An 18,106-nucleotide genomic window follows, 5' to 3' on the forward strand; every position below is an offset into this window, starting at 1 on the left:
GCCAGAGTGGCTGAGCACCTTATCTGTAACCAAACTTCCATGGGTTTTTTTATTGGTTCACTGGTAGTTTTTTTTTTACCTCCAAGTATGTAACTGCAAGCTGACCTTGAGTCTTTCTGAGTAAAACCTTTGCTTTACTGTGACAGCCACCTGGAGCAGGGCAGGACCCACCTGCCCTGAGCTCCTGCACAGCTTGCAGCCCCCAACCTTGGGTGTTCCTTGCTGCAGCCCCCCGTGCCCTCAGCCTCCACCTGAAGGAGCCAGCCCCAGTCCAGCTGGGTTTATTCTTTATTGGCATTTGTGCTGGAGCAGCAGCGTGAGCCAGGCTGTGCTGGGCTCTGGTCGGCAGGAGGAAGGAGGGGGCACCCCAGGCTTGGTGGGCACCAGGCAGCACAGAGCCAAGTTTTGGGGGTCAGAGTAGCCACGGGGCCCATTCCCAAGCGGTGGGTGAGCAGATGCTGCCAAGAGCTGCTGGGGACGCATTGGCTCCCGTGGGACAGGCGTGTGCTGGGTTCTCTCTCGGGCCGGTCTGTGCTTTGTAGGTCCATGGGTCAGGAGAAGCTTTCTCCCCCCCCAAAGCAAAGTCCCCACAGGCCCTGGGTGGGTCAGTGTTTGCTGGTCACCAGCTTTATGACGATGCCAAGCGCCAGCAGCGCGACGGCTGCGGCCGCCGCCAGCCCCCGGCGGAGGATCAGCTCCTTGGTGGCCATGGTGGTGGCTGGAGGGGATGGAGCTTCTGGAGGCTCCAGCTGGTATGTCAGTCCGTCCGTCCTGGTGATGCCTGTGAGGACAACTCCGTTCTGTGCATCCACTCCTGCTGCAAAGAGAATGGGACTGGATCACTGAGGGCTTCTGGGGGGACCGCGGGGTTCCCTGGGAGGGTTTTTGTCTGAGGCCTGAAAGTGCTTTATGAGCAGCCCAGCACATGGATATCTCCAGCCCTCAGCAGAGCTTTGGTGGGACGAGGGGTCTGCAAGGTGAGAACTGTCCAGGGTGCCCCATCCCTCGAGGCTGTCACCCTTCCAACCCACCCTTGTAATTACCATTTGCCCAGTAACCAGGGGTGTCACCAGCACTACCCCTCACACCCATTCCTGGGCTTGTTCCTGCCTTGTGTGAACCCTTGGGGACCCTTCCCAGACCCAGCCCCACCACCAGTGGCAGTGCCCAGCTCCTGGCCATACCTACACACCCCCGTGCCACCATGATGGGGGGGTGATCGTGGGGCGGTGGGGCTGGCCCCACACCCAAGGGCAGCCCCTTGCAGGAGGGTTCATGGCCAGGGTTTGGCTCCTCTGGTGGTGGCGGGGACACTCCTGCACGCCGCTGAGCCTGGGGGAGGAAAGCACCGTGTTTAGCTGGTGGCATGTGGTGACAAAGCCAGTGTGCCACCCCTCACCTGGTTTGTCTGGCTGGAAGCAGCACTGAGCAGCTGAAAGGGCCCTGAAATGCCCAAGCAGTGCAGGCTGGTAAGAATCCTAGAGGTGCAGGGGCACAAGGTGGTGCTCAAGACACTGGGGCTGAGGCAGCCTTGGTAGCCCCGTCTGCTTTGTGCTTCACATCCACAGCCAAGAATGGCACAAGGGTTGTGACTTGAGGCCACCAAGTACACAAGAGGGAGAAAGCAGAATGCAGGGAGGTGGCCATGACTGTGGGAGCCCTGGGTTTTGCTGGGGGCACCAGAGGACAGCCCTGGCCCATGGCATTGAGCCTGTGATGCTGCCTTGTCCCGCTGTGATCTGAGGACTTTCCCACCAGTGGGACATGATGCTGTGGGTGTGTGGGCTACCTCCTCAGCCGCCGTCTTCCAGTCCATGCGGGAGATGTAGGTGATGAAGCAGGTGCAGAGGAGGGAGACACAGACGAGCATGCTGAGCCACAGGCCTGAGGAGGGGACAATGGCCTCAGCCAAACGCCGCCCAGAGGCATCGAGGGACAGTGAGTCAGGAAAGGGGACATCACCGAGGTCAGCAGGGACAGGGGGATGGGGCTGCCTGGCAGACATGGCAGCAGTTGTTTTTTTTCCCAGTAGGAGTTGAAAGTTCTCAGTAGTTGCAGGAACCATCCCAGTTCACCCCAGGATGCCCAGTCCCCAACCAGGTAGATAGGCAGAGCCAGATGGGAGGGCTGTGCTGAGCCATCAGTGAGGAGCATCTACTCACAGGGGATTTTTCAGGGTGTTGCCTGGGGGTTTGGTACCTATGACTCCGATCTTGGCCACGAAGAGCAGCACAGCTGCCAGGGGCAGCCCCACCCCGTAGTAGCTCACGGCGTTGAGGATGGCACCAAATTTCTGCTTGCCGATGCCTCTGAGCACCCCGCTGCAGGCACCCTGCAGGGAGAGGGAGAGGGGCTGGGGCCAGGGCTGGGTCTGCCACCATGGCCAAATTCGGGGCTCTGCTGCTGCCTGGGGTGCTGGTGACCCAGCCTGGTGATGACCCAGCTCCCCTTCTCTGCCTGGTTGTATCTGTGTCCCTGCCTGGCACCTCTTTGTGCACTTGCTGGTTTTGCAGGGGTGATCTCAGGAGCTCTGCAGGGACCTAGCACGTGTCCCAGTGTCCACCCACAGCCTGAGGAACCCTCAACTGACCCACCTGTCGTGTTGCCACTCAGCACTGAGGTCCCCCTACCAAAAAGCAGCAGCATCCCCAGGGACTTACACACATGGCCTCAAACAAGTGGAAGACAACGTAGACGGGTATGACCCAGGCCACCAAGTCAACGATCTCCCTGGGGATGGAGAAGAGCCAATGATGGCTTTTGGAAGCCAACCTCAGTGCACCAAGGCTGGGACCTGGGGACACTCACTTGTCACGGGTGAAGATGTATCCCAGCACATCCTTTGAAGCAGCTAGAATGGCCCCCACAGCTACGCAAAAAAACCCTGAAAAGGAGAACAAAGTGCTGGGCCCATCCTGGCTGTGACAGGGAGTTCAGGAGCAGGGGACATTGGTGTGTGCCGTGGGCAGGGGACTTCAGGCACTCCCTGCTCCAGCTGGTAGGAGCCTCAGTGAAGACTTCACCTGTGCAGAGCAGGCTGGTGGAGGATGATCTCTTGGCCGTCTCGACGTCGCCGGCGCCCAGCGCGTTCCCCACCTGCACACTGGCAGCTGTGCCCAGCCCCAGGGGGATCTGTAAGCACAGGGCTGAGGCTCAACTGTGTGCTCAGGTAATGAGGCCATCACAGCGACAGCAGAACAACCATTAAGCAGAGAGGGGGATGGCACAGAGGGCTTAATTTAAAACATCTCAATGGGAGGGATAAGCAGGAGCAGAGAGAGGTGCAGAGGGGTAAGACCAAGATTTGCTGGAGCTCAAGTATGAAGTACAAGGACAAGCTGAGAGAGTTGGGGATGTTCATCCTGGAGAAGAGAAGGCTCCAGGCAGACCTTAAAGCACCTTCCAGTACCTGAAGGGGCTACAGGAAAACTGGAGAAGGACTTTTTAAAAGGACCTGGAGGGATAGGACAAGGCAAAACAGTTTTAAGCTGAAAGAGGGGAGATTTAGATATTAAGAAGAAATTCTTTCCTGTGAGGGTGGTGAGAAACTGGCCCAGGTTGCCCAGAGAAGCTGTGGCTGCCCCATCCCTGGAAGTGTCCAAGGGCAGCTTGGATGGGGCTTGGAGCAAATTGGTCTAGGGGAAGGTGTCCCTGCCCATGGCAGGGGGGTTAAACTAAATTATCTTTAAGGTGCTTTCCAACCCAAACCAGCCTGGGATTGTATGGTTTTTGCTGCTGTCTGTACTAGACTATCCCTAGGGATTCCTGATTGGAAATAATAACCTGCAGCCCTTACCATGAAAGCAACAACAGAGACCTCATAGATGATGGACTGGGCGGAGAGCTCTACAACACTCAGCAGGCCTGGGGGAGAAGAGAGGGTCAGTGCTGGGGGTGGGTGCCCAGCCAAGAGCTGCTCCCACCCCCTGTGCCTGCTTCAGATCCCAGTTGGGGTCACCCCTTTGCAGCTCCCCTTCTCTGCTGACCTATCAAGAAGCTCCCGATTTCGTAGGTCCACCACTCGATGCACATCATGAGCATACTGGGGATAGCCAGGGAGATGAAGCTGTCCCATTCCAGCAGGCACTCACTGGACCAGCCTGTGGAGAGAAGAAAGGTCACCTGATGGAGGACCAGACTGGCCATATGTTACATCCTCGAGAGCACCCAAGGCAGCTGGAGGTGCCATTCCTGTTTGTAGGCAATGCTCCTCAGCTCCATGGACCTCCAGCAGCAGAGCATGCACACACAAGCTCTGCTGATGCTGTCCTTTGGGCCAGAGAGATACAACCCTCACCTGCTACCCCTGGCACCAGAGTGTCTGAGGGCAACCTCACGCTTACAGCTGTGCTCGTGTCTGTGCTCACCCTACAAAGCCTTGGCAGAAAGTTTCATTTCTCCAGAATTAATGTTTACTGCCAGGCACGGGGCTCTGCCAACCCTTGCCCATGATGTGCTGCCACCCAAGCAGCACCACAGTCCCAGGACACACCGGGCTGGGGTTAATATTTCACCACCAAGACTAACAGAATCCACTTGATAGAAGCGGTGGAAGATTCATAAATGCTTGTGTAAAGCAGGAACTGGGGGGGGGAGCTGGCCAGAGGCCCTTACCTCCCCAGGTCTTCACGTGGAGCTTCTTGCCTATAATATACAGGAACAAGAAAATGGTCTGTGAATACTGAGCAACGGTGTTGGCCCAGGCAGAGCCTCTGCAAAGGAAAGGAGACAGGTTGTCAGTGTCCTGCCCACGCCTCCCCAGCCTCCGGGCGCTGAAGCGTCACGTCCCGCCGTGTCCCTGCCAGCTCCGGATGCTCCAGGCCACACCTGGAGGTGCTGACATCCCTGGGCAGTCCCTTGCCATGGCCAAGTGTTGTGTTTTCCCCTCCGTGGGAGGTGGACCCCACTCACGTGATGCCCAAGTGGAGCACGTAGAGGAAGACGCAGTTTGCAATGACGTTGACGATGTTGCCGACGACCCCGCTCAGCACCAGTGGCCACATGATCATCTGCAAAGAGGAGGAGATGGGGGCTACAGCATCTTCCCAAAAGCTTCAGGAGAGAGGTGTGAAGGTCCCCGCCAGCCCCACGCTCAGCAGCTTTCCCAGCCAAAAGAGAAACTTTTGATCATGTCGCCTGCTTGGAAAAGGAGCGTGTTGAGGGTAAATCCCTGATGTGGAGAAGCACCAAGGAAGGTCCCTCAGGCAGATGGATACAACTGGCCATGGAATGGGGTGATCTCCAGGGTGAGAGCTGCTCCAGGGCACCCAGGTGGTGGTGGGAACAAATGCTGCCTCAACAGCAGGAATGGTGAGCATGAAAATCCCTAGGTGCACAGTCAAAGGGAGCCCAGAGCTGGGACCGACCCTCCATGGGACTCACCTGGTTCTGCAGGTATCTTGTCTCCAGGTTATACAGAAAAACCGCCTGAAAAGGAAATTGGGGGGATGAGATGAAGCCAGCGCTGAGCAGGACCTGTGCTGCTGATGTGGAAAATAGGAGCAGGGTGTCTGGTTCCTGTGTGTAGCAGCACCCAGGGTGCCCCCAGGGACTCACTGGCAGAGCAGGCACAAACGCCATCACGTAGCGCTGGGTCAGCCTGGGGGACACGAGAGGCACGGTCAGGAATGAGCCACGGCCACAGCTCCCCCCTCCCTTGCAGCCCCACCATGCTGGGAGGGACGAGGTGGTGTCTGGGCTGACCTGGAGACCTCGGGATCCTGATGGATGAGGAGCAGGAACTGCTCGATGTTGATGAGGATGGCACAGCAGGGGAAGCAGCAGAGCAGGAGGATGAGGATGGCACGCTGCAGGATCACCCCCACGCGCAGCAGGTTCTTGCTGCCATAGGTCTGCAAGGGGAGAGCAGGGTGAGCTCCGCTGCCTGGCAGCTCGCTGGTGACGGGGGGACAGGGACCTTGTGGAGCACGGAGCAACCCTGACCATCCCACAGACTGCCCAGGAAGGATTTGGTATTTCAAATGGGGCACAGAACTCCTTGTTTTGGGAACAAGCTTCCCCGGGTGGCAGGTGCAGCCAGGGCTCTGGGAAAACCCCGCATCACCAGGACAAGTGCCAAGATCTACCTACCTGGGATATCAAGGTGTCACAAGCCGAAGACAAACCATATCCTACAGAGATGGCTGTAACGTTTATAACCTGGAAACAAGGAGTTAAATAAACAAAGAGAGAAGGTGAGAGTTTCAGACTTTCAGGCAAGGAGAAGGGCTCAAAAGGAAAAGTGGGAGTGGGAAGTCCCCTCTGTGTTCATCTGCCTCCATTCCCAGATTCCCTGGGGCAGCCCCCAGGAATGCTTACAGCGATGGCCAGCGTGACAGAGGCCAGCTCCACCTTGCCCAGGTGGCCACAGAATATGGAGCTGACCAGGTGTATCAGGAAGATCATTAGCTGGATCAGGATCTAAGTGTGGGGAAGAGAAGAGACGAAGGTCAGAGACAATAGTGCTGGTAGGAGACCCTCGGGTCAGAGCAGGGCACAGGCTGGGACGACAGCTGTATGCACTCAGCTGAGGGCAGTTAAGTAATCCAAGCCCCCAGCTGAAGCTGATCTGAGGTTTTAAAGCCCCTTGCCGGGTGTTCAGCAGCATTCTGGGTCTGTCTTCTCCAGGAGCTGTTGGAGGTCTCACATCGGCTGGGCTCTGTGGGCCAAGGGACCGGCTCCCCGTGGCATCAGGCTGAAGCTGCAGCTTCTCCAACATACCAGTGCTCTCCTCCCAGGATCCTTACCAGCGGCCCTGCCAGCACCAGCAGCTTCTTTGCGTCCTCCAAGAAGTTGTCCGGGACCAGGCGCTGCAGCCGGCGGCGTTTCTTCTCGCAGCTGCCGGCTGTGAGGTCCTGCTGGCCGGTGGCCACGGCCTCGCTGCAGCCGCTCTCCTCGGGGGGGTTCACCTGCTTCATGCTGCTGCTCTGCCAGGGGAAGTGAAACAACCTTCTCCTTCCGCGCTCCGTTAAAACCACCTCGCCAGGGTGAGCAATGTGTAACCACGGTGGGGTGAACTTCAGCCAGGGCTGACTGCACGCAGCCGGGGCAGGGATGAGAAGCGGCGGGTCAGGACGGGACAGCAAGGGCTCTGTGCACCAAGGGGAGTCGCCCAGACATGTGCTACGAGAGGCTGAGTCTTCCCAAATCCTGTGAACCCTCAATACCTCTTTCCTGCTTCTCCGCAGCTCCGCTGGCCTGGAGGGTTGTCCTCTTCTTCCAGCAGAGATAGAGGGTCTGCGTGTCCGTGTGCAGCCTCCGGAGAGGCACTGCCAGCCGTGGCGGGGCTGCTGCCGGGCTGGGCCCCTCTCATCACAACACGGTGGTGGCCAAGACAAGCCAGCCCCATTGGCTCCAGCTGTCGGCCTCGCGCAGCGTCGGGTTTCAGGGCTCTGCTCCGCCAGGACAAATATAGCGCCCGGCCTTGGCCCCGGGCAGGGAGCTGCCCCGTGGTGCAGACACCCTCCTGCACAGAGCCAGAGGGGAGACCCCCTGGGATGAGGTAGCCCAGGCGGCAGAGTGGGACAGGTGTCCTCCTGTCTCCAGGCTCTGGTCCCAAAACTACTGGGACTCTGAGCACGGCAGAGTCTGGCGCAGTGGCCCCACATCTGGGCAGAGGTTGCTGAGGTTGGGGTTGGTGGATCTTTCCAGCTCCTTTATATCATGTCTTTTCATTTCTAGCTCACAGGCAACCAGCACCACGTGCCAGGAGACTTGTGGGGGGGCCATGCACCAGCTGTATGTGGGATTCACCTCCAAACCCGAGCAGGTGCCACACTGCAGGGACACTGGCTTTGCTGCTGTCACACAGCTGCAGGGAAGAGCCTGGGACCAGTCCTGAGGGGCTGAGGGCAGGGGCAGGTGGGCAGGACTGGGTTGTTTGCATTGAGACGGGCAGCAGCTCCTTGATGGCTCTGTGGGGTTGTGCACCACAGCACCCTCTCCCGTGCAGCTCAGCAGTGGTGTGGGAGCAATCAAGGTGCACAAACCTGGCTTTCATACCCAAGGGGAGCAGCGTGGCCCGTGAGCCCAGCCACAGGGAGCCCCTGGCTGCTGCTGCACCCAAAGGGCAGGGCCAGGAGCCCGAGGCTGTGCCCTGTGCAGGCTCATCAGGCTGCTCAAACCAGGAGCACAGCTTCTCTCTAACAGCTTAGTTGTGCCAGTGACCGAGGTCACACTCACACCACATTAACAGCCCAATGTTTACTCAGAAAACTTTATTGTATCAAAAGTCCCACCTTACAAAAGTGCAAAGAAGAGTTGCTTTGGGCCCCGTGCCGGCCACGCGGCAGGGAGGGCAGGGCCAGCACCCAACAACCCAGCAGCAGTCAGAGGGGTCAGCAAAGTTCCAGCAAAGTCAGCCTTGCTCTGACCTGCTGCAGTGGTGGAAACTGGTTTTGGTGTGTGAGGAAAGGAGCTGTGGGCAGCCTCTGCCATTAGCAAATGACATGGATCAAATGCCCCCAGGGAGCAAGAAGCAGGAGAGCAGCACAAGATGCCTGTCTCCTTCCTGGGCCAGCCTCAGGACACACTCCTGCCTCTCACAAGTGACATCCCAGTGCAGCGCAGGAGAGGGACCAGCTCTCAAGCACTTTCTTCCCAGGTGCCTCATCCTCACCCCCTTCAAGAACTCTTCATGTGGGATAAAACTTCACGAGCTAACCAGAAAGTGAGCAAAGTGACTCTTTGCAAGGAACAGAGGGGGAATTCCTTCTCCTGCACCGTCCTCCTCCTGGGACATCACCACATGCCCTCTTGCTCCATGCACAGCTCCCCAGTGTCACTGGTTCTAGCCATCGCCAGTGAGGAGCTGGACCAGTATGCCCAGCAGCAGGACAGCGATGGCAATGGTGGCAGCCAACACACGACGGATGATCAGGGCCCTCCATGGCACAGCAGGAGGAGCAAGGACAACTGCCAGCTCCTCCTGAGTGATCAGCTGGTGGTCGGGTTGCCTCTCACCTCCCACCATGCTCTCAGGCAGGACCACAGTGTCTGCGGTGTCAGCGTTCACAGAGACAAAATCTGTGACAGAGAGGTGAGTGCTGCAGGGAAGCCGAGCTGCCAAGGCAGCCCAGCCTGATGCTGCACAGGTGCCAGTGACAGTCCCCAGGGCCCTTTCCCAAGGCTCAGGGACACAGGGACATGCCACAGCAAGGTGGCAGGTATTCCCAAGTACGGCAGACACTGGCTGTCAGCCCAGGTGGTGACAGGGGTAATACGGTATCTTGTACCCTGTTCCTAAGTACAGGAGAAGTGCCACTAGGACCTGCTCTTGCTAGTCATCTGGGCAGACATGGCTGCCATGAATGTAGATGACAGGAAGGGTTGGGTGGAGAATTTGGGTTCTTTCCCCGTTGTCAGACCTGGTTACATACCTACAGCAGATGTTTTGCTAGCAGCTGTGTCACTGGAGTTCTCATCTTCCAGTTGTTTTTTCAGCCCAGCTCGGACTTGAGCCTAAAAACACATGGAAGGGTTGCTCTTCTCAGAGCAGGGGTGTCCTGCCCGGCCAAGCAAACTTCAGCCTTCTCCCTCCAAAGCCAGCATGCTCAGCACCAAACCGCTCCTCCACTGGAGGAGAGGGACAGATTCTGATTCCCTTTTGCCTCTTCCCAGAGGGCCATGGCATTGTACTGGGACAGGAACTCATTTAACATCTTTGAATCTACTAGAGAGAAGCACAAGTCTCACCTCTTCTGCAGCTTTCTTCCAATCCATGCGCATGACAAAAGCCGAGAAGGAAAGGGCTTGTAAAGAGATGCAAATGATCATTCCTACCCACAGACCTGCAGGATGGAGAGTTGCTTCAGGGAGGGTCTGAGGAAACCCTGCTTTTGCCTCCCACTGCCTACATGCCCAAGGACTTCAGTGGGGTCAGATTATCACCCCATGTCTAACTCCATCTTGATGGAAGAGGAAACAGCACCTGGGGATCCTATACTGCGAGCATTTGGATTTACTGGAACAACCCTGGAGGTTTTTAAGGCCAGGTTGGATGAGATTTTGTGCAACCTGATCTAGTGGTGGGGTTCCCTGCTCACGGCATGGGGATTGGAGCTTGATGATCTTTGAGGTCCCTTCCAACCTTCATGATTCTATGATCTCAGCCTCAGTTTGATGGGGGCAACTCGGAGCCTGCAGCAGCTGAACCCTTCAGCGTCATGATCCAGCCCCACCCCAAGAGGATCTGAGCACGAGCTCCAGGGCTGAGCCCGAGGCTTGGGATGGCAGCTCGTACAGCGCCGAGCAGAGGACACGCACGTACCTAAAACCCCCATCTTGGCTGCAAACATCAGGGAGATGCCGACGGGGAGGCCGATGCCGTAGTACCCGATGGCGTTGGCGGCAGCTCCCAGCTTCTGGCGGCCCGTGCCCCGCAGGACGCCCCCGCAGGTGGCCTGGGGAGAGCGGGCAGAGGGTCAACACCAGGGACGGCACCTGCTGCGGCAGGAGCCAGCACAGCAGCTCTGGGCTATGGCACAGCCCTGTGACCCAGGGAACCCACAGCGCCGTCCCACGGAGCCAAGAGAGACCCGAGTCCCAGCGGAGCGTGGTGCAGGGCTCCTCGGGGCTCCAGCTGCTGACCCAGGAGCTGCGTGCCCAGAGACCTGCCAGCAGACCCTGCAGGGCTTGCCAGGCTGCCTGGGTCCCTCTGCCAGAGACAGGCAGGAGGAAACGGGCTGAAATGACTAGCTAACAAGTTGTAGGAGCATTGCTGCTGAGCTGTGAGGACCTGACCTCTCTGAAGATCCATCTGCTCATTTGAGTTGCTTTGAGAAGCTGGTGAAAAACTGAAGCCCTGCCAGGGGAAAAGGGGGAGAAAGAGCTGGGTTGTTCTGCAGCAATGGGCAGCTCCAAGCACAGGGGACACCGAGGTGCTGTAGGTAGTGCAAGCAGCTGCTCTCACAGTTCATCAGTTTGCTTCTCTGTGTCATTTTAACGCATCAAGAGTGAGCTGGAGGCAGCTCCACTGCACCCAACCTGCAGAGAGGAGGAATCACTCCACATGCTGGAATACTCACTGCTGCTGCATCAAACAAGTGGAACGGAGCAAAGATGATCATCACTTTGGACACCAAGGTAGCGATCTCCCTGTTGGGAAGATGCATGTACTGGTCAGGAAAAGCAGCATGGCCTGGTTGCAAGGAACACCAATTCTGACATATCTCCCTCAGCCTGATCCCAGCCCAGGAGACCTGAGGGGATGTGTGCAGCTTGGGTACCACCACAGCAGGGTCCCAGTGTCAGCAGTAACCATGCTGCCCTGTGGGGAGGAGCCTTTGGGGAGCATGTTTGCCAGATGGAGGTTTATGAATTCTGTCAGCCGAGTCTGAGCAGCTCCTGGGATGTAAATCACACCCTCCAAGAACATAATCATACTCCAGAGCAAGCTGTTAACCCACTTGTCATCGGTGAAGATGTACCCCACTATGTCCTTCAAGGTTCCCAGCAATGTTGCAACCACCACAGCAAAAACTTCTGAAAGAAAAAGGAACAGTCAGGCTGCTTGCCTCAAGGGCAGCATGTCCCACTCCTTTATTCCCCTCTGCAGGACCTGGGCTGACCTGTGCACAGCAGGGCAGTAATGCAGGAGGTCTTGGCTTGCACCACATCCCCTGATCCCAAGGCATTGCCCACTCTGACACTCGCAGCCACGCTGAAGCCCAGAGGCACCTGAGGACCAGGAGAGAAGGAGGAGGTGAGTGGCAATAGAACCTGCAGTGATTTTCTTCCTCAGCAGGGAACTTGGGACAAATTACCCCTGCAGTGAAGGGATTTCCCATCTGCAGCCCTCCCTGGGTGTGCAGCAGCACAGCAGGCTTGGGAGCCATCACCTGCCTGGTACTGACTTCTCCTTCCCTCCCCAGCCTTGGCCCGTAGAACCATTGTTTGGGGGCTCCTCCCAGGCTGATCTCTGTGTAACCACCCAGCTCTTACCATGTATGCTGCACTGGAGAGCTCGTAGATGATGGACTGTGCACCCAGCTCCACCACACTGAGCAGACCTGGAAAAGATTCATCACTTCATGAGGTCAGAATTAAGCTCCTCCTTTGCTGACAAGGAGGCAGTGACCACAGGGTGCCCATCTAACTGATGCACCATCCTGCAGAACCAACCCTGCAGGCCAGGAGGTGCTCAGGGCAAGCACCTGAGCAGGCATGGCTGGAAGATGACCTGTTGAAGCAAAGGATAGAGAGGATTTGGACTCACCTGCCAAGAAGCTCCCAATCTCAAAGGTCCACCATTCAATACACATCATGAGCATGCCAGGTATTGCCAGCTTGATAAAGGAGCCCCAGTCCAGGAGGCAGTCCCTGCTCCAACCTGCAGTGAGGAGGTAAAGCAAAATGAATTAATGGTCTCCCTCTCCTCCCCTGCAGGGGAGCCATACACTTCTGCACACTGAGGGCAACAACCAGGAACCACAGCTCACAGGACATCAGCCTGTTGTCCCAGAAAGCAAGGTGCACCACCCAGAGCCAAGGTATTTGCATTAATACCCAGTTCTGAGCAGAAAAAGGGAGCCAGGTGGTATTCCATAAAACCAGCCCAGCCTCCCAAAACACAAGGGCTACTTTTATCCACATGCAAGATTAATTTATCTCTAATTATGTTCTATCACTTGTGTACATGACTGGTTAACTAGTTCTTTCCTTCCATTTAAAGTGACAGTGCTTAAAAATGTCACCACCTGCTGAAAGAGTAGGGGGCTTTTGGTTAGTAGGGGTCCCTCTAGCCTATGGGCAGGTATTTCAGTATGCTAATAGGACATTAATATGCTGATGAGATGTTAATACAGTGAGTCCAATTAGTCAGTGTTTTCTACCTTGTGCTCAAGGCTATAGCCAAGATAAGTTGTGGGGAGTGCTCCTTTCCATCCCTTTCATCTGTCTCACAGGCTTGCTTCAAGGACAGACTGTTGACTACTTGGGACATGTTTTTCTCCAGTTCTAGCTGTTTCAGTGTTGTGTCAGCTCTGCTTTTACTCCAAGTGTCTCTTGGTTCTCTTATGTGATTTATTATTTTTTTTCCCCCAAAAAATTTACTTATTTCAATTAATAACAGAGAAGCCTGGCCTTGCTGCACTGTGGTGCACTCCTGAGTCTGGGTGATCAGCAGGAATGTACTTGGGGCTACAGTAAGGGCATGGGGTGGTGGCTACAGCATCCACCTCCTGTGAGGGGAGGGTCATCCCTTTGTCAGGCCTACATCATGGGTACTGGTGACAGTGCCAAACCCCCAGAGCCCAACACTGGTGTTTTGAAGGATTAATCTATGAACAATACCTCCCCAGGTCTCCACATGGATCTTCTTCCACCACACATAAAGGAAGAGGAGAATGGCCTGGGTGTACTGAGAAACAGTGTTAGCCCAGGCAGAGCCCCTGGGGAGAGAGACAGGCAGATTACAAAAGGCATCCTCCTCAGCTACAGCAGGAGAGACCTGGTGCCACCCAGAGAACCTTGCTGCACATACTGGGCAGATCCCTGCAGCCTTATCTTTCCAGGTTGGTTGGCTGGGGGCTGAGGGGGGCAGAACTGGGCACCCAAGACACCCTCCACAGCCCTGAGCAACCCCCTGTCAGCACCTCTGCCCACACTTACACCATGCCCAGCTTCAGCACATACAGGAAGAAGGCATTCATGGCTGCATTGAGGATGTTGGCTGCAATCCCTGTCAACACCTGAGGCAAAATGATCCCCTGGAAGCCAAGGAGAGACTTTGGAGTTTGCTTCCACAGCACTGCACAACCCCCCCACCTCAGCCAGCAAACCCAGGGGAAACCTGCATCCATGCCCAAGGAGAAAGCCAAACAGGTGGCTCCTGTTTCAGGTAAAGCTGGGTTGTGTTAGACACGGAGAAGGTAGCACAGAGGGTTCAAGAGCTGGTGCAGTCAACAAAATGCGGAGTTGGGAGGTAGCAATGGGGAAACTGAGCAAACTCAGAGTGGTTTCTATGAGCTCTCCCTGCCCCGCAGGTCCAGCTGAGGGCTGTGCATCACACATTCCTCCACCCGGCTCTCCCCAGGACAGGATGAACTTGGCTCCAAAACTTTATTCATGTGCCTAGGAATACCTTTAACTGATGGCCCAGAACCTGGTTAGTTATACAATACCTGATTTAGTAAGTATCTTGTCTGCAGCTGGTACAGAAACGCCGCCTGCAAAAGTCAGGATGAGAGAGCCTGGAAACCTTGCAAAAAAGCATTAATTTACAGATGTTTATTCCCCAGGGGTACTGCTCCCTGTCCTGGAGGAGTCTCTCCAGAGGGACACAGTGAGAGCTGAGAGCCAAGCAGCTGTGAGTCTGTGTGAACAGCAAGCTGCAGCCTTGATCTCAGAGCTAAGGGTGAGCCCTGGAGCCCCTGCTTCCAACGTCCACCACCCGTTACTCAGTGTGCAGAGACGTGGCCTGCAGTAAAAGTCTTTGCAAGACCACGTTTGCTGGTCCAGCAGCTGCTGGCCAGTACAATCTGTTAGGGCCCAAGATCAAGGGGCACATTGTAAAAGCCTGAACCATGCTGCCCTGTGACCCACACAGCAAAGACCCTCCCTCCTTTCCCCAGATGTTCCTGAGGGACACAGAGCTTCTAACAGCTTCAGCAGCAACTTACAGGAAGTGCTGGAATAAAGATCATCACGTAGACCTGAGTTAACCTGGAAAGAGAGTTGTTTCCCCAGTTAATGATACAGCAAAGGAAGAGCCAAACCAAGCAGTGTTGCACTTGGGCTTCACGGAGCCTTGATTTCAACACTGCCCAGCAACCCAGCCACAGCCAAACATCTGATCCAGGAGGGCTGGATCTCACCCTGACCTGGAGACCTCGGGGTCCTGTCGGATGAGCAGGAGGATCCTCTCGGTGTTGATGAAGAGCGCCCAGCAAGGGAAGCAGCACAGCAGCAGGATGAGGATCCCCCTCTGCAGGATGGTGCCCACCTGCTTCAGGTTCTTGCCACCATATGTCTGTGACAGGAGAGAGGACCAAGGTGAGTGTAACCAGGAGCAAAAGAGTCTGGGCAAATGCTCAGGGCAGCAAGGGGCTGATGAAATGCATTCCCCATGCCCTGCAGTGGCTATGCCAGCCTGGTTGGGTACAACTGGCTCTCGGGTGAATGCACATCCCCTTGCTTCCTGGGCGTGACCCAGGGGTCCTTGGGGGAGCTGCAAGGAGGGAACTGGCTCCAGCCAGTGCATCTGTAGCTCCATGTTGTCTGGAGGTTGCCATCTTCCTGCCCTTTGTGCTCAGATCACTCTGCACAGGAGGTGAGACACCATCAATCAAACCCACCAGGCATGAGAAAGGGGGAGCTGCCACTGACCTGGGACATCAGTGTGTCACATGCTGAGGCTAATCCAGCACCAATGGAGATGCCTGTCACATTGATAACCTGGAGGAGAGACAAAGGACTTGGGTAGCAAGGGAGGCTGAGAGGGGACCTGGCCCGAAGCACTGTGTCCCTCCCAGCTGGGTGGGGAGACAGTTCTGCAAGGAGTCTTTGGGAAGTTTCCAGCCCTTCTCTGTTTCACAGAATAACACATTCTTGTTACTTAAATAGCCTTTTATCTCCTCCGGTGTGGAAAAAGATCCTCTGTCAAGGGGTGAATATCTAAAGGGCCACAAGCAGTGCTGCTCTGAGCCACAGGCACCCACCTAGGCCTGGTGGTCCAGAGAGCTGGTCACAGGCTGCAGATCCCTGCCCAGCTGCTGGCCTTGCACCAGCACAGCCACTGACTGCCCAGTTCCCATCTCCTGCCTGTGCTCTGGGCAGAAGGAAGGTCAATTTGGTGGATGCAACGTTTGTGTCGCATCAGGCTGTGCTCATGCACAGGGTCCTCACACACACATGCTCCTACAGGGATTTTTAATTTTTTCTTTTCTCCTTTTTTTTTTTTTCCCCCCCCCCCTCCTTTTTTTTCAAGGCACATCATTTCTGCTGGGAGCCAGAGAGGGTCAGAGCAATACGTACGGACACGGCCAGTGTCACTGCGTCCAGCTCGGCTTTCCCCAGGTGGCCACAGAAGATGGAGCTGACCACGCTGATCAGGAACCCCAGCAGCTGGGCAACAAACTAGGATGGGAGGAGAAGATGGTGAGATGAGGACTGATTAGGACTTGAGGAACGCCACCCTTCCCCCAGGAGTTGGACTGTGGACAGCCAGGCTTCCTGGTGTCACCTTGTCCCGAGGCCAGGGCTCTCTGTCCTGGGAACCCTGTGCTGCTGGGGCAGAGCAGCCAGCTCTAGGTCTTCTGCAGGCTCTCAGTGGCTTTGCCCTTCAGAGCAGGCCTCTACCTGCCCTGTGGTATTTTGGTGTTGTGCAGCCAATCTGCCAGATGGCTTTGTTGACGTGGGGCTTAACAGCTTTACCAGAAATCCTCTTTTCCGGGGTGAAAGACACACGGGAGAGGGAAAATACAAAAATCCCGATGGTTTTTCCACACTTCTGTGCATCTGTGGGAAGCTCTCCTCCCAAACCACAATGTCCTCTCCTCCTGGAGAGATGCCAGGTCCAGCCTGCTTGTTCCTTGCCCAAGGCTACAGCAAGGCTGAACGCTGCTGTCACAGAGATTGCTCTCCAGACCTCGCTTCCCCTTGGCAAAGAGGATGGCCCCTCTACAGGTGTTCAAGGCACAGCGTGGTGGCACAGCTAGAACCAGATGGTAGGAGTTAAGAGACATTTATACCCGCTGAGGGGTGGGCATGGCCGGGGACCATGCCCAGGGTCTGCTTATGCTCCTTTCCACCCAGCAGTTGGCAAGCTCAGAGCCCAGTGCTCCCGGAGAACCAGCTCCTGCCAGAACTGAGGAAGAGCAGAACCAAACCTTCACCTCTCCAGACCTCCCACCACTGCCTGCAGATGCAGAACTCCTGCCAGGCCCCAGCATGTTCGACCTGCTGCTGTGAGTAATCCTGCTGGGAGGGCTCCATACCTCCACGGTTGTACCAGTGCAGGGTTTGACATTAAATAATCATTTACTAATGAGGGCTGTAGGTTTGGTTCGGAGGTGAGCAGTGCACGTGGAGAGGCAGGGACCGAGCTGGGGCTCGTGTTCAGCTACAGAAACTGAAACCCCTCTGTACTTCCTTGGCTGCCTGATCGCAGCAGGTCAGTGCTTTGATGCCAGGAAGGGAGGCTCTGAGAAGTTCATCAGTTGTTACTTATTTACCAGATAAAGCAGAAGCACAAAACTTGACCCGCAGCGGAGCGGGGCAGGGCTAAGGTGCGGGCTCCCCAGGCTCCCGCCCCTGGCAGGAGAGACAGGGCTAGAGCTGGGAAGAGTTCTCTGGGAACAATTTCCCGGAGTATCCCCCCCTCCCCAAACCCACCCAAACGCTTCCTTGAAAGCCGCGCTGCCGGGCCGGGGCTGGACAGCAACGGGAATTCCTGCGGCAAAGAACAAGCTCCGGGATGAGAATTAAGGGACGAACGATGGAGTTTGAAGCCCAGCCGTGCCCTCAGCAGCCCCTGCAGGAGGGAGGGGCCGGGCTGAGGTGACACCCGGGGCCGCGGGGCGAGAGGTCTGCTCGGCATCCCGGGGGTGCCCGGGGCCGATCCCCGTCCCGGAGCGGTTGCCCCGCATCTCACCCTCCGCATCCCCCCCGCGCTCCCGGGCTGGGGCCGCTCCAGCGGGACGGTCCCGGCCCCTCTCTCCTTGTCCCTGTACCCCCCCCCACACACACACACCCACCCACCCCCCGCCCCGGCTCTCACCACGGGCCCCGCCAGCCGGGCCAGCTCGCAGCTCTCCCGCCGGGCCCCGGCGGGCAGGAGGCGCCGGGCGCCCCGCAGGCCCCGCACTGCAGCCGCCATGGTCCCCGCAACGGCTGCGGCTCCGCACGCCCGCCTTGTGGGCACGGCCTGGGCCTCCTCCCCGCCCCCGGGGCCGGGGGGTGCCGGCTGTGGGCGGTGCGGGCCTGGCCTGCACGGGAAGGGTTCCCTTTGTGCAGGGGTTTAGGGCTGGGGAGCCTCCGCAGACCGAGGTGCGGGGTCTCCCCCCCCCCCCGCAGCCGCCGTGGCGCGGTCCTGGGTCAGGGAATCTTCCACGGGACGTGGGAGCTGGGTTGGCCAGAACCCACCGTGGGGTTTTGGGGGCTTGGGAAC

The 18,106-nt window shown here is 57.0% G+C and overlaps 2 protein-coding genes across 4 annotated transcripts; both read right to left on the reverse strand.

Annotated features, from left to right (window-relative positions):
• Nucleotides 1-186: 186 nt before the first annotated feature.
• LOC127392126 (multidrug and toxin extrusion protein 1-like) lies at nt 187-7,286 on the reverse strand. Of its 3 annotated transcripts, none has more exons than XM_051635682.1 (18): nt 7,167-7,286; nt 6,747-6,921; nt 6,319-6,420; nt 6,091-6,159; nt 5,704-5,852; nt 5,557-5,599; nt 5,383-5,427; nt 4,912-5,009; nt 4,615-4,712; nt 3,987-4,100; nt 3,797-3,864; nt 3,024-3,132; nt 2,809-2,884; nt 2,661-2,730; nt 2,200-2,332; nt 1,790-1,884; nt 1,185-1,332; nt 187-817 (listed from the first exon to the last, which is right to left on the reverse strand). In XM_051635682.1, exons 2-18 carry the CDS (start codon nt 6,915-6,917, stop codon nt 606-608), a joined length of 1,800 nt encoding a protein of 599 aa, XP_051491642.1. In that variant the 5' UTR covers nt 6,918-6,921; nt 7,167-7,286; the 3' UTR covers nt 187-605. The 3 variants fall into 3 exon arrangements, with proteins under 3 accessions (XP_051491642.1, XP_051491641.1, XP_051491643.1); XM_051635681.1 differs by having other exon boundaries at nt 6,747-6,926; XM_051635683.1 differs by having other exon boundaries at nt 187-814; nt 6,747-7,286.
• A 915-nt stretch (nt 7,287-8,201) lies between these two features.
• Nucleotides 8,202-17,849, reverse strand: LOC127392251 (multidrug and toxin extrusion protein 2-like). Its single transcript, XM_051635974.1, has 17 exons — nt 17,717-17,849; nt 15,973-16,074; nt 15,325-15,393; nt 14,820-14,968; nt 14,619-14,661; nt 14,121-14,165; nt 13,609-13,706; nt 13,291-13,388; nt 12,215-12,328; nt 11,941-12,008; nt 11,568-11,676; nt 11,406-11,481; nt 11,025-11,094; nt 10,268-10,400; nt 9,694-9,788; nt 9,378-9,459; nt 8,202-9,024 (listed from the first exon to the last, which is right to left on the reverse strand). Exons 1-17 carry the CDS (start codon nt 17,813-17,815, stop codon nt 8,789-8,791), a joined length of 1,686 nt encoding a protein of 561 aa, XP_051491934.1. The 5' UTR covers nt 17,816-17,849; the 3' UTR covers nt 8,202-8,788.
• Between the last annotated feature and the right edge of the window lie 257 nt (nt 17,850-18,106).

This window comes from Apus apus, chromosome 18 (genome assembly GCF_020740795.1).
Source record: "Apus apus isolate bApuApu2 chromosome 18, bApuApu2.pri.cur, whole genome shotgun sequence".
In the NCBI taxonomy this organism is placed as follows: Eukaryota; Metazoa; Chordata; class Aves; order Apodiformes; family Apodidae; genus Apus; species Apus apus.

Excerpts from the sequence above, each read along its gene's own strand:
- LOC127392251 (XM_051635974.1), bottom strand. The coding sequence starts at position 17,815 with ATGGCGGCTGCAGTGCGGGGCCTGCGGGGCGCCCGGCGCCTCCTGCCC. Across the intron at positions 11,677-11,940 it reads TCTCCAGTGCAGCATACATG|GTGCCTCTGGGCTTCAGCGT; the intron begins GTAAGAGCTGGG and ends CCTGGTCCTCAG. Across the intron at positions 9,789-10,267 it reads AGCCAAGATGGGGGTTTTAG|GTCTGTGGGTAGGAATGATC; the intron begins GTACGTGCGTGT and ends TCCATCCTGCAG.
- LOC127392126 (XM_051635682.1), bottom strand. The coding sequence starts at position 6,917 with ATGAAGCAGGTGAACCCCCCCGAGGAGAGCGGCTGCAGCGAGGCCGTG. Across the intron at positions 5,600-5,703 it reads CAGGATCCCGAGGTCTCCAG|GCTGACCCAGCGCTACGTGA; the intron begins GTCAGCCCAGAC and ends CGTGTCCCCCAG. Across the intron at positions 818-1,184 it reads GGTGGCACGGGGGTGTGTAG|CAGGAGTGGATGCACAGAAC; the intron begins GTATGGCCAGGA and ends TTCTCTTTGCAG.